Genomic DNA, 12,614 nt, shown 5'->3' with positions numbered 1-12,614 from the left:
AATACCCTCAGGGCTTTTGTAACAGCTGGGGAAAGGACTAGGCTGCTTTCTGAGCAGCCTCTACTGAGGAGAAGGCAGAAACTGAGCTCCCCTAGGCTCTCCAGGAAAACTTCATCTTACAGTTTCCCCCCAGAAATAGGCAACTAGGCTCAAGAGTCACAAAAAGGGAAATTTATGACCAGCTTACTGAGGCAGAGGCTTGCAGGTCTCTCTGAAGGGCTTCAATCCTATTGCTTTGTTGCTGGACAGTGGCTTCCAATCTGGTCTTTTCAATTTCAAGGCTTAAAAACAAATACGGGTCTTATTACCAGAAAATCCAGTTCCAGACAAACTGTGCTAAGTAACAGAATCCACAGCAGAAGTGTCCTTCAAAATCCAACTGACTGTCCCGTTGTTTCCACCCAATCCCCCAAAGCGACAGACACCTTGCTTCACTGGGTTACTCTCTTACTGTTGCACGTGTTCTTCCAGTTGTTTTAGAGTGGTATTAGTCTCGGAAGATGGCAACAGGAGGTCCTGCAGTTTCAGGGAAGAAGTTATTGCTTCTCTTTCCTTATCATCCAAGGCAGTCTTCAAGTCACGAACGCAATGCTCAGACTGAAGATGCTTTTCTTCCTCCTCCTGCAGCTGTAAAATCATGGTAAGAATCCACAGTTGTCAGGGGAGCTTCTACATAGAGGAGCCAGCTGCTGCTGAAGAACTCAGGTGCTGCATGTATGTGTGCATACCCTCTGCCCAAAGAACTGGAATCAATTCAAGTACCTTCAAAGCTTCACTTCTACTACCCAATGAACACAAGCTCTATTCCTTTGTCCTCTTTTACAGCAGCCTCTCCCACTCCTCCACTGCTTTCCTACAGCACGGTTCTAAGCACTGACACTGCCCCTCGGACCATTTTTGTGACCTGTGACGCTTCTTGTATTCCCTTGCTTGCTGCTCCAGGAAAAGATGAGTGAACTAATTCATCTTCCTAAAGGAAGGCATCTCACAAGTGTCAGAGGTGAAGTGCTCTGGCACATGTGCTCTGGAGCCCAGGATTGCACAGGGGGAGCATGGGGAGTTTTCTTAAGTGGGAATGACCCCGACTGTAGCACAGAGAGAGGTGCCCAGCAGCCCCTAAGCAGGAAGCAGTGGATGCCTGAGGAGAGGCGGCTCTGCTTCAGTGTGGTGGGGCCAGGAAGGATGGCATCACTGACAAGCTAATGACCACCATTTCAGCAAAGGCAGCCAGGTGAACTGCTCCACAGACCTGCCCTGGAGTCGAGAATCACGCCAGGGGTGTGTGGGGAGTCTTCTTAGACCAGGAAAATCTTGAATGTAGCAGAGAGAGAGGAACCCCAGCCCCCCTGGCCGGTCACGGGTGAAACCCTAAGGAGAGGCAGCTCTGCCTCAGCATGGCGGGTTGTGGGGCAGGGGGCCGGAGGGACAGAGGCAGATCAAAGCCCGATGTAACTGCCACTTCCTTAGGTCTCTGTCCTACTGGTTCCCAGAATACTGTTTTGTCCGTTTTCATGATGTATAGGAAGCAACGGGCACCGCCAGGTTTATCCCTGTAGGGACAGGCTTTCCATACCTCCGTGTCAGCCCTGTCCAACTCCTCCTGCAAGCGCAGATTATCTTCCTCCAGGTGAACCTCATGGGTTCCAGTAACCACAAAAGCAGTCCTAAAGCATCCAAGATTTAATGTGAAACATGTCTGATCCCGCATCATTTTTCCCCTGCTTGTTCCCGAAAGAGCTCTTCCCCCCTTTCCTACAAGCTCCGTGAAAGCGAAGCCAAGTACATGGAAGCATTGGAGAATTTATCTTAGAAGGGGCCTCCCTAAAGCAGCCTCAACTACAAGGTCAGGCCATGCTGTTCAGGGCTCCTTGCACTGCTCTTCAAAGTCCCCACAGATGTGGCTGCAGAAAGTCCCGGGGCAATCCGTTCGACCGCCTGACCATCTACATGGCAGGAAGTTTTCTCCTTATGTGTGGTTGGAGCCCCTCGTGTTCCCTCAGACACTGTTGCTTCTCTTTCTCCCAACGCTTCCCTTCAGAGCACTTAACGCACCAACTATGCCTTGGCTTAAACCTCCCTTGCCTGCAGAGCAGCCATGCTGCTGAGCTACTGGCAAGTTTCCCGATGACTCTGGGTCTGTGTGGGGAGAGGGCACCACAGACAACGCTTTCTTGCAGACCTCAGCGGGCAAGGTACAAGAGCCCCTAAGGTACGAGAGCAGCCAAGTGCAGACCTGCATTTACCAGTCACGCAGGGAACTGCTTCCACGTGGCTCCTCCTTCTTTTTCCAAGCTCATTGCCACTCCCCTCGTCTCGGTCTTGCTTGCAGGCTACCGAGAAGACCCGTGTGCTGTTTTGACAAACCTCTTACCTTTCACATTGGGCTTGAGCATGCCTGTCAGCTGCTTTTTTCAGAAGGCACTCCAGAATCTCCTCATGCTGTAGGAGGGCTGCAAGTTTTAAGGGAGTAAATCCCATCTAAAAGGACAAATAATCGCCATTAGAAAGACACAGACAAGCTCTGCAGCTGTTTGAAAGAGCAGTTTTACCCACGTGCCAAGGTTACCTGGTTCTGAGCATCACTACTGGCATTATGCTCGAGTAACAGCCCTGCTACAGCTGTATTTTTGGACAGGACAGCCAGGTGAAGGGCAGTGTTGCCGCCAGCGTCTGCCAGATTCGGGTCGGCACCGTGTTCCAGCAGAATAGCAACACATTCTTCCTGCTCCTGCTGTACTGCCTGGGAACAACACACAAAAAGGGAAAGACTTCCAACTTTTACATCCCCCTCTGTCACAACTTCCTCAGCTCCTGAACGCTAGGATAGAAGACCATCTTCAAAGATTAGCTAACAGAGACCTATGCCAAGCCAATTGCAATATGCATGTTTCTATGGCTTAGCGATGCATGGAATCCTGCCAGACACCTCCCCTTTAACACACCATCACTAATCCCCACCTACAAGATCATAAGGCATTCCACACACCTTCATCAGTGCCGTTCTCTTCAAGTTGTCAGCGAGATTCGGCTGGCTGTTCTTTCTTAGCAGATATCTAAGGACATCTGCATGGCCATTTGCCGAAGCGAGATGCAGAGGTGTCCTAAAAATTAAACATACACTCTCAACCTAGATAGACAAAGGATGAGCCAAAGCCGTGTCTCTACCCAGCACCCTGGGGACCCTGCCCGGACTCTGCTCCTCCCCCTTGCTGCTCTCTGCTGCTGCTGCTGCTGCTGCTGCAATCCTGCGCTGATTAGCCAGAGGGCAGAAGAGAAGAGGTGAGGGCTGAGCAGCTGCAGAACAGCCCTGCAGAGAGACTACAGCAAAGCGGCAGGTCGGCAACACGCGTTTCCAACAGCGCTGGAGCCCAGCCGGCAGCAACAAGCAGTGAAAAGGTCAAGAGTTCACTCTTGATGGCCAAGGTGTGCCATCAGCATCCCATAGAACTCACCGCATCTCCTGGTCTCGCCTGTCGATGCCGACGACCTTCACATACCAGCGCCAGCGCCTCAGCCAGGCCAGGTCGCCGCGGGCGGCCGCGCGGTGCAGCCTGCCCAGCCCGTTCTCCCTGAGCTCGGAGGCACTGGTGGAGCTGGTGGCAGCCCGGGGCTGCCCACTGGTGGTGCTGGATGGTGACTGCCGTCGCTTCTTGCTGAGAAGCCACGGCATGGCCCTGCTTGGAGCTACCAGCAGCAGGAAGTGCAAGAAGCCCCCTTGCAGAGGGGCTGCCGGGCGCCAAGTAGGGATGAGGAATGGGACGAGGGTGAAGTTAAGGGTGAGGGTGACAAAGGGACGAGGATGAGAAGAAGGATGGGCACGGGGTATAAAGCACAAGGCAGACGAGGTTGCCCTGTGCAGCGTTCGTGGCCTGCAGCTACCAAGACGGCGATACAGGCGCGAAATGCTCCCACAGCGGGATGTGCTACTGCTCCTCGAGAGGCTACAGCAGCTCTGAGCGCCGGCTCCGGGCACCAACGAAGCTGTGCTCGACTGGTGCCTGTGGTGTCACAATGGCAGGTGGAACGCTCAGCACGTCACCGTGGGGTGTGGCAGAGGCCACGGTGCAGGGTGAGGCCGGGCGGGACATGGCAGGGTGGGGCAGGAGTGAGGGCGGCCCTGCTGGGCCTTGTGGGAAGGAGGCGGCCTGGGCCTTGTGAGGGCGGCTGGCGGGAGTGGGCACTGCCCCGCCTCAGGGCACCCCGGGGCAGGGCCCGGGCTGCTCCCACTGGGCCGGAGGCTGTGGTAGGCGCTGGAGCAGCTCCTGCATCGCCTGCTCTGGGTTTTTGCTTCAGCCTGTGGCCGGGCTGCCTCTGGACACACTTCCATGAAATGAGGCTCAGGATGAAGTGGGATCCCAGCCCGAGCAGGCGGGGGCCACCACAGCTCTCAAGAAATGCCCACTGAGTGCCCCAAGCCTACCATGCCAGAATTCCAGGATGTAGGGACGTGTCCGAGAATAGGGAGGGAAGCATTCTGGGAACTGAAGTCCCTGGACAGCATATTGGGGCACATGAGCAGTGTGTGTTGTGCTGTCATTGGTCAGGTGGTCACATGTCTGTCAGAGGGTTTATAGGGAGACATTTTTCTTTTAAATAAACAGATTTGACTGCTTGCCAACTAGCTGCCGGGTCGTGTCTTTTATATTATATTAATATACCACACCGGGACAATTCCCCAACTCCTTTGTCTTGTCCCTCTTGAAGAGCAGACACCTCACCCCTGCACCCCCTCATAACTGCTGTCACCTGCTGCTTTGCCAGATGCCAACAGTGAATTTCTGCTCTGCTGCTCCAGCAGCCAATGGGCAGCACACAGCAGGCAGGAAGAAGCTTTCAAACACATCTTGTCCCAGTTTGTCCCAATGACAACACAAAGTGAAGGCCCAGAGGTTCTGCACCAGCTTTCTCAGGGGAGAGACGCTACAGTGCACCGCAAGCAGGCTGAAGAAATTTCCTTTTTTCTTTGCAGGCTACAAACCCCTCCACTTCCCACAGGATCAGGGATTTGCCTGTGTTTTATGGCTACCAGAAGCTCACCCACTATTATCTTCTGCCCAGAACACAAAGAGGATGGCTCTAAAGCACTGGAAGAGTCTGGCAACTGATTAGTAGCAATAGCTCACCTGTAGGCCATGATCTTAACATGACTGTGCTTCAAGCCTTCACAGAGGAAGGGGACATGTTTGTCTGGCCTCTGGGACAGGCTGAGGATGCAGTTGAAAGCAGAGCTGAAGGGAGCAGAGGAGAACTCTGGCTTGGCCTTCAGGCCTGGCTTCTCTTTCAGCCTTGAAGATATCTGCCAGACTGATTTGCACTCAGATCAAGGGCAGAGAGGGAAGTCTTAACTCCCAGCCCAGGAAGAAAGCCTTAATAAGCCTTCAAAAATATGACTCTCCTCATCCCTCCCACCTAGGTCCAAAGAGCTCCAATTCTCTGACCAAACGCAGCAGTTCTAAAATGTCGTGACAGTTCTGGCAGCCATGCCCTTTCTGCCAAAGTTGGACCGGTCCCCACCTGTCCCAGAGGCAAGCAGAGGGTACAGCCTTGTGATCGGAGAATGGGAGAAGCAAAGCTGGCAGGGGGAACAGAAGAAAAGGAGGACACCTGCTCGAGTCTTGTTGGCGACTGCTATTGCTTCTTGCTGAGGAGCCCCACTATGCTCTGCATGCTTTTGCACATGCCGCACTGTGGGTATGGCCCTGCTTTACTGGTGGCTACTGCTCACCCTCTGCACATAATCACGGAAAGACTAAGGTGCTCTAGTCCAAGTCCTCTTTTGGAATAGGGTTTCCTAGAGTCAGTTGTCCTGATCCCTGAAGGTTGGGAAAAGCTAGGAAAGACATAGGCAAAGAAGACATTCAGTATTTCTGCTTTTTTCCTGTCCTGTGTAACAAGCTTCCCCTTCTTGGTGAGTGATGGGCCCACATTTTCCCTGGTTTTCCTTTTGTCACCTACATGCTTAAAGAAGTCCTTCTGGTTTGTCTCTGACACCACTGGCCTGATTCAGTTCCATTTGGGCTTTAGCTTTACCAGCTTCATCCCTGCATGCCCAGACAACATTTCTGTTATCTTTCTTTGCATCCACTCTCTCTAAGCTTCCTTTTTGTGTTTGAACAAGAAGCTCCTTATGAAGCCATCCATGCAGGCCTCCTGGAATTTTTGCCTGACTTCCTGCTTTCTAGGATGAAACTCTCTTGAGCTTGATGGAAGTGATCCTTGAATATTAACCAGCTCTTTTGTGTCATTTTGCTTTGCAAGATGTTGCAAAGGCTGTTAAACCCAACAAATATGGAAAGGGGGTTTCGATGTGAAGAAAATTAGTAGGTTGAAAACCAGGATGAATGGGCTCTGTCTGTAGCACTGCGCCAGCTAAATGAAACTTACCAGTAACATAGTTCCTTGTGGCACAGCTGCTGGGATGTGTAGCACAAGTCCTCAATGCTATGTTAACTTATGACCCTTGCAGTCATTCAGCCCCCAAGGACAGCTCCGTTTGTGTTCACAGAGATCCAATGACAGTAAGAATCACTGCCCAGCCTAGTGTTCAAAGGAGATGACAGTGTAGAGATGGGGGAAATATACTGGGGGATTTGTTCCCCAGTGTCATGGGTTTACTTGTTCTAAAAAACCAAACGGGAATTTTCTTTCCCCTGCTGTATGTGGGGGAGGAATGTTGAATGGGGAGGACAGTTTTCTGCTTTGGGTGATTGCCTACACAAAGGAACTGGCTGGCAGAACTACATTCCAGCCTAATAGCTCTGTCTGGGGCTGGGTGTGTGTGTGTGTGAGGAGTGAGCATGGGTACCAACCAGCTGCTGCAGATCCTGATAGCCCTGGCCTGTCTGTGTGTGTAAGCACAGTTTATTGATAGGAAGCAACCGAGAGAATAAACTTTTTTAATGTCCCTTTAGTGTCCCTTTAATTCCGCTTTTACTATTGAATATTTTTACATAAATAAGTTGTTCATAGTATTTTTCCCTTAATTTCCCCTTTTACTAACCAATATCATGTTAATAGTTATCCATAATATTGTGTTAAGATCCCTTTTTGGTATCCCTTTAAACTCTCTTTTTACTAGTTAATATCGTGTTATAAATGCTGTTCGTAGCATTTGTTTTTTAAGGTCACACAGTAAGGTAGTTATTTTGTATCTTTTTTTAATTTTTGATTCTTTTTGCTAATTTTATTATTATTATTACTATTCTCACTGTAATAAAAGATATTTTGTGTGTTTGAATGTTTCTGGCACTTGTTTTTTTTCCGGACATGTATCCAAACGAACTGTTACAGATGTCCGGCTGCCTCTGTGGTTCAGTAGTTCCATCTTCTTTGTTTATCTTCTTCTCACTTCAGTGTTCACATTCCTTTACAACCTCACAGCTGCAACCACTCAAATTCAGGGCCCAAGCTGTCCACAACTCAGTCACCTCCCGCAAGGGGTGTGTGTGTGTGTGTGTGTTGGAAAAAGCTCTGAGGCTGTTTTGCTCTCGACCTGGTCATCCGGCTGCTCTCCAGCCTCGGCTTGCCTGTGCACTGCTCTGTCTCCAGCTCAAATCTGCTCAGATTTCATTGGAGAGTTTTGTACTCATTGACAAAAAAAGGGGAGTCCTGACCACAGCCAGCCGCAGACAGCATGAGTTTAGTGGGAAAGAAACCGCCCTTCTTTCCCCTTTTCCCCTTCCCCTCCTCAGTGGGTGGGAAACTATTCATTTTTTGGCTTCTCCTGCGATCCGGGGCCCCCACACGGCAACCAGCAGAGCCCAACAGCCCCCCCTGCTGACCAACACCGAGCAACCGCAGGCTCTGCTCCTCCAGTGATCCAACAGCGCCCTCTGCCAACCGGGATTAGAATCGCACTAGAGGACAGAGAAGTATCAAACTGTTTCCTTTTTTTGCGGGTGACTTTTTGGGTACAGGATTATTGTTTAGTTGTTTTAGTGTTCTTTTGCTGGTTTTGCCAATACATATATATCCTTTAATAAAGGGTTGTTATTTTCCTTTTTTCCATACTTTCTTGATTGGAGCCTCTTAATTTTGGATTTACAATTGCTGAGAGAGAGGAGTTTAGTCTCTCATAACTCGCCCTCCTTAGCAAAACACTTTCAGTCTCCTTAAACTGAGACACCCAGTATGTTTGGAAAACTTATAACACCATAAGTAATTAGTGGTAATTACTTATAACACCATGGTAATGAGAGTTTCGTGCCAGTGTTTTCCCAAGTGACTTGCACAGTGTGCCTGTCCCCAGGCCTAGCATCGATGAGGTCATTTTGTGTTCTTTAAGTGTCTCTTTAAATGACATGGTGTGTCCCATAGTCAACAAGGAGTCTTGCAGTGTAAATCCTTTCAAATGGCTAAGGATTTCCCCATATCCCCTTCTCTTTCACTATCCTCAGAGATTCACAGTCTCTTGCAGACAGATTTCTGAACTCTATGGAGCCCCAAACCTCCTGTGAGGCTACAACTACAATTTTTTTTTTTTTGCTAGCTAGCTTTAAAACAGAACTTGATGCAGAGGGTTGTGGAGAATTAAGCAGTGTTGGTACTTAATGCAGCTTTTCCAAAGGCAAAGTACATACTTGGACAGGGCTTCTGTGCTGCCCTGTTGTCTTCCTGCTTGTGCTACTCGAGAAAGGAATAAACTCCCCTGAGTGAAGAGAACATTAGCTGTGCTCTCAGAAATGTGTTGTTGCTTTCCATATGTGTTTTTTGCCATCTAGTGGCAGTAAATTCTTGGTGTACTGTTTGCCTCATAATTTAACTTTCTACGCAAAATTGTTTGTTGTAGGACTCCTCCCTCAAGCAGCAAAGTGCAACTCTCCAGCCATGCTACTGACTGTGCTGTTGTGACAGAGGGTCAGGAGACTAGTTGGAATGGTCAGGTTGGGAGAAGTATTCGCTGTCAAGTAAAACATCAGGAGTGCTCAGAATCAGTGCTTTTCTGAAGCTTAATGAGTTTTGAGTTATTTAAGCATATATGATCATGTGATCATATGATCACATGATCATATGATCATATGGACACTCATTATGTGATCATATGGATGCCTTGTTGCTGATTTAGGGGTGTATCCTGAAAGGCAGCAAGTCTTAGGAAGAACAACAGAGGGAACCGGTGTTTTTTAGCCTAGAAAAAAGGAGACTTGAGGGGAGACCTTATTGCTCTCTCCAGTGACCTGAAAAGGAAATGGTAGCCAAGTGGGTGTCAGTCTCTTCTCCCAGAGAACAAGCCATAGGACAAGATGAAATGGCTTCAAGTTGCACCAGGGGAGGCTTAGATTCGATATTAAGGAGAAGAACTTTACAGAAGGTGTTGTTATGCCCAGGGAAGTGGTTGAGTCACTATCCCTGGAAGTATTAAAAAGATGTGCAGAAATGACACTTGAAGATATTGTTTAGTGGTGGACTTGGAAGCGATGAGTTAACAGTTGGACTTGATGATCTTAAGGGTCTTTTTCAACCTAAACAATTCTACTACGCTATGCTTGTGGAGCCTCTAAAATAAAAAGCCATATTTTGATGGGAATGTGTGTTTCATGAGTGCCTCCCATCACAATTAGTCACTGTGGTTATTCTGGTCCCCACAGTGCCTGGGATCTAATAGGCAGGCTACCCATCCTGTTTTCATTGGGATAGTTTGGGTAACAGGTCCCTTTGTCTTGGCCTTGCTTGACATGCAACCACACAGCCTAAATATTTAATCCTCAAAATCAGCATTAGCCTCCTTTCTCCAAGACCACTTCCTTAAGATCTGCAGATGGTACCTCTGATACACCCACAGGAAAACAATCTCCTTGGTCACCCGGTGATGACTAAACCTCTCACTTGCTGTGATCACCCCTTTTGTCATAGGTATTACAAAACCTAGCAAAAATTTTCACAAACACAAAAACTTCATTCTACTAGGGACTGCCATCTAGGTGAACAATTTTAGAAAACAATTAGCAAGGTTCCTCTTGAATTTGTTTACATTATTAGACATCATCACTTATTTAAACCAAGACTTGCTGATTGAAGTGTCTGAGCTAATGAATAAAATCTTTGTTATGTCCAGGCATTCGTCTAAAAACAATTTTGGCTATTAGCTATGGAAGGATGTCTTTGTTGTTTGCTTTCTTCGCCTCTTTTATTCTCCCTCATTTTTCTGTCTTGGCTGGAGGTGAGGGGGATGGGGTGGGCTGGTTTCCGGGTCTCTCTGCCGGCAGCGCTCTGCCCCCCCTAGTTGGAAGCTGCTCACTTGCAGTCCTGCTGCAGTGTGACAAATTCTATGTACGTTCCCTTTTTTAAGTTCAGCCACGCACCTCCACCGGGAGAGAAGGAGCCGCTTCTTCTGCCAATGCCGTGTCACCTCTGGACTGCAAGCTTCTAAATATTAGAAGCTGGGGCTCTGGGCCTCACACACAGCACCATTTGTAGGAGGTCAACAACTAATCGATCCCAAGTTTGGGGGTGAAAACCGGAATCTTTATTGAACACGCATCTCAAAATTTAAGGGTGTTGGGGGCAGGACATGTTTATGAGGAGGATGGATTATGCTAAGTTGGGGATGGATTATGCTAACTAGAGGATTACACAATTTTCTGCTACAGTCACACAATTGTTTAATATTTCTTGTAACAAGGATTACATAGGGGGGAGAGAACAAAGGGGTTTCTACGTAGTCTGATATCATCATCACAAAGTCTTTCCATATCTCGCTGCAGGAGCCAGGCCGATCAACATAGTTAAATATCAGTAGGTCTTGTGAAGAAGCATGCGATCCTCAGGTGGTGGGATTTCTTTCAGCCCCTGTTGGTCCATGGCCTGCTACATAATCCTTTTGTGCTGATATCCGAGTTTCAAATTGCTACAGATGACCTAAAGTCTTTGGCTTTACCACAGATGTCTGGGTGGTGTTCTGAGACCCAGACTTCTGTTCAGTCCCAAACTGTTGCCAAGATATCCCAGGCCAGCTGGATCCAGAAGTGGACTTGCAGCCAGATGTATGCTGACAGCGCTGCTTGTGATTGCAGATTTGCTTCTATGGCGCTCCCAAAGGAGCTTGGTCTCAGCCTCTGCAAGTCTCTCATCAGCTCTGAAACATTCAGAAGCACACAGAGAGTCATCTTTGGCAGTAAGGCTTTTGCAAAGTTACCCTCCACGTCCTTGACTACTACTCGACTTCTAAAAGCGAAGGGCATTAAGAGTGTCCAAAACAAGCACATCCTTTGATCTGAGCTTGTTCAGAGGGCCTGTTTCTAAGAAATCACACTAAGTGCAAGGAGCAGCAAGTGTCACCTCCATAAGAACTCTGGCCTATCCTGGCCTTCTCAAGGAAAGCTCAAACCTCAGACCCGCTGCCAAAACAGAAGCCAAGAAAGAGCGTTCTTATTTTTGATGCACAGAATCCAACTCTGTTCTCTGAGAGGCCTCTCCTTATTCAAACAGTAAAGGGCACAAGATTCATCTTTTCTGTCCCACACAGGATGAGGAGATTAGAGACTAGCAAAAAGACTGCCTTCTAGAACAACATCAACTTGAAAAAGACACCAATAATGCCATAATGGCGCTACTGTGGTGTTACTGCTGGAACTCTTAAAGAGAAAGGAAGACAGGTCTGATGAAGGGAAGGGTCTTAAAGGACTTTCCCCGCAAATATGCCGTGTTCTGCTTTCACACATCATGCTGGCGAGATGTAAAAAAGGGATTTTAGAAGGAAAATGCACGAGGAAAAAGGAGTGTGTTATTACCAGTCCAGAAAAGCATGGACTTACCTTTCCAGTTTCTTGGCTAGGCTTTTTCTGGTTTTCGCTTCCACCAGATAGAGCTCTTTGTACATTTCCACTTCTGCCTGGGTGGATTCTTTTTGAAGAGGTCTGTCTTGTTGGGTGTTTTTTATCCTGTCCAATTGACTTTCGAGATCTCTACTTCTTTCTTCTGTTTTCTGCTGAATCACAATGATGGCTCCGAGGACTTGAGCTCTTTCATGCTCAAGAATCAAGATCAGTCAATCTGCTAGGCAGAAAAAATGGATGTGTTCTTATTGTGAGTGCATAAGAAACCAAGACACCAGCTATGCATCAGTAAACCAACAGGTAAGTGCAATGTGCTTGACATCCATTTAATAGAGTTTATGAGTTTACATTCCGACTGCAAGGAACATGTTTCACATCTTTAGTGGGGGATGGGAAACCACAGACTCACTGTGAACACTGAATGATTTCCAGAGCCTCTCTATAGCATTTCATTCAAATCCGGTAACTTTTGATTAAAGAATCACGGTGCTCCTCCATTACTCTGGAAAGGGGATCCTTGTCTGTCGGGAGTGAGGACATGGCTGCATATGAAAGCTGGAGAAAACAAGAAGAAATGTGTGACCCTCCAGAGGATGAAACCCCTGTATGAAATTGTCAAGAAGTTCAGACCCAATGCGTTTCGAGTTTTACAGTTGTGTCTAAATATTTATTGTAGTTTTTCCCTTGTTTGTACCCTGAAATTGTTGTATGAAAATGCCCTTGATTGCTGTATCCTTAGGCCCCACTCCCTGATTGGCCAAAGTTTGCTGCATTGCAGTATTTCCTTTTATGGCCACCCTTTCCCTAAAATGGATAAACCCTGCCCCCTTTTTCCCTTAT

General features: G+C 48.0%; 1 protein-coding gene and 1 long non-coding RNA gene across 2 annotated transcripts; both read right to left on the bottom strand.

The window, feature by feature from the left end:
- Positions 1–958: 958 nt before the first annotated feature.
- On the bottom strand, positions 959–4,829 carry LOC108642985 (putative ankyrin repeat domain-containing protein 19). Its single transcript, XM_018087369.2, has 5 exons — positions 4,747–4,829; positions 2,987–3,101; positions 2,567–2,740; positions 2,372–2,478; positions 959–1,664 (listed from the first exon to the last, which is right to left on the bottom strand). The coding sequence occupies exons 2-5, from the start codon at positions 2,990–2,992 to the stop codon at positions 1,355–1,357; spliced, it is 597 nt and encodes a 198-aa protein (XP_017942858.1). The 5' UTR covers positions 2,993–3,101; positions 4,747–4,829; the 3' UTR covers positions 959–1,354.
- A 6,208-nt stretch (positions 4,830–11,037) lies between these two features.
- Positions 11,038–12,291, bottom strand: LOC108642986. The gene is made up of 3 exons (XR_003915719.1): positions 12,184–12,291; positions 11,754–11,991; positions 11,038–11,074 (listed from the first exon to the last, which is right to left on the bottom strand). It is a non-coding gene; the product is annotated as an uncharacterized LOC108642986 (long non-coding RNA).
- Between the last annotated feature and the right edge of the window lie 323 nt (positions 12,292–12,614).

The sequence above is a fragment of the Manacus vitellinus genome, unplaced genomic scaffold (genome assembly GCF_001715985.3).
Source record: "Manacus vitellinus isolate BGI_N305 unplaced genomic scaffold, ASM171598v3 ctg7180002437057_pilon, whole genome shotgun sequence".
Taxonomy (NCBI): Eukaryota; Metazoa; Chordata; class Aves; order Passeriformes; family Pipridae; genus Manacus; species Manacus vitellinus.
This window is presented reverse-complemented; position numbering and strand designations above follow the sequence as displayed.

Coding starts and splice junctions, on each gene's coding strand:
- LOC108642985 (XM_018087369.2), bottom strand. Junction 2,479..2,566: donor GTAGTGATGCTCAGAACCAG/GTAACCTTGGCA, acceptor TTGTCCTTTTAG/ATGGGATTTACTCCCTTAAA. Junction 1,665..2,371: donor GCTCAAGCCCAATGTGAAAG/GTAAGAGGTTTG, acceptor TGGATGCTTTAG/GACTGCTTTTGTGGTTACTG.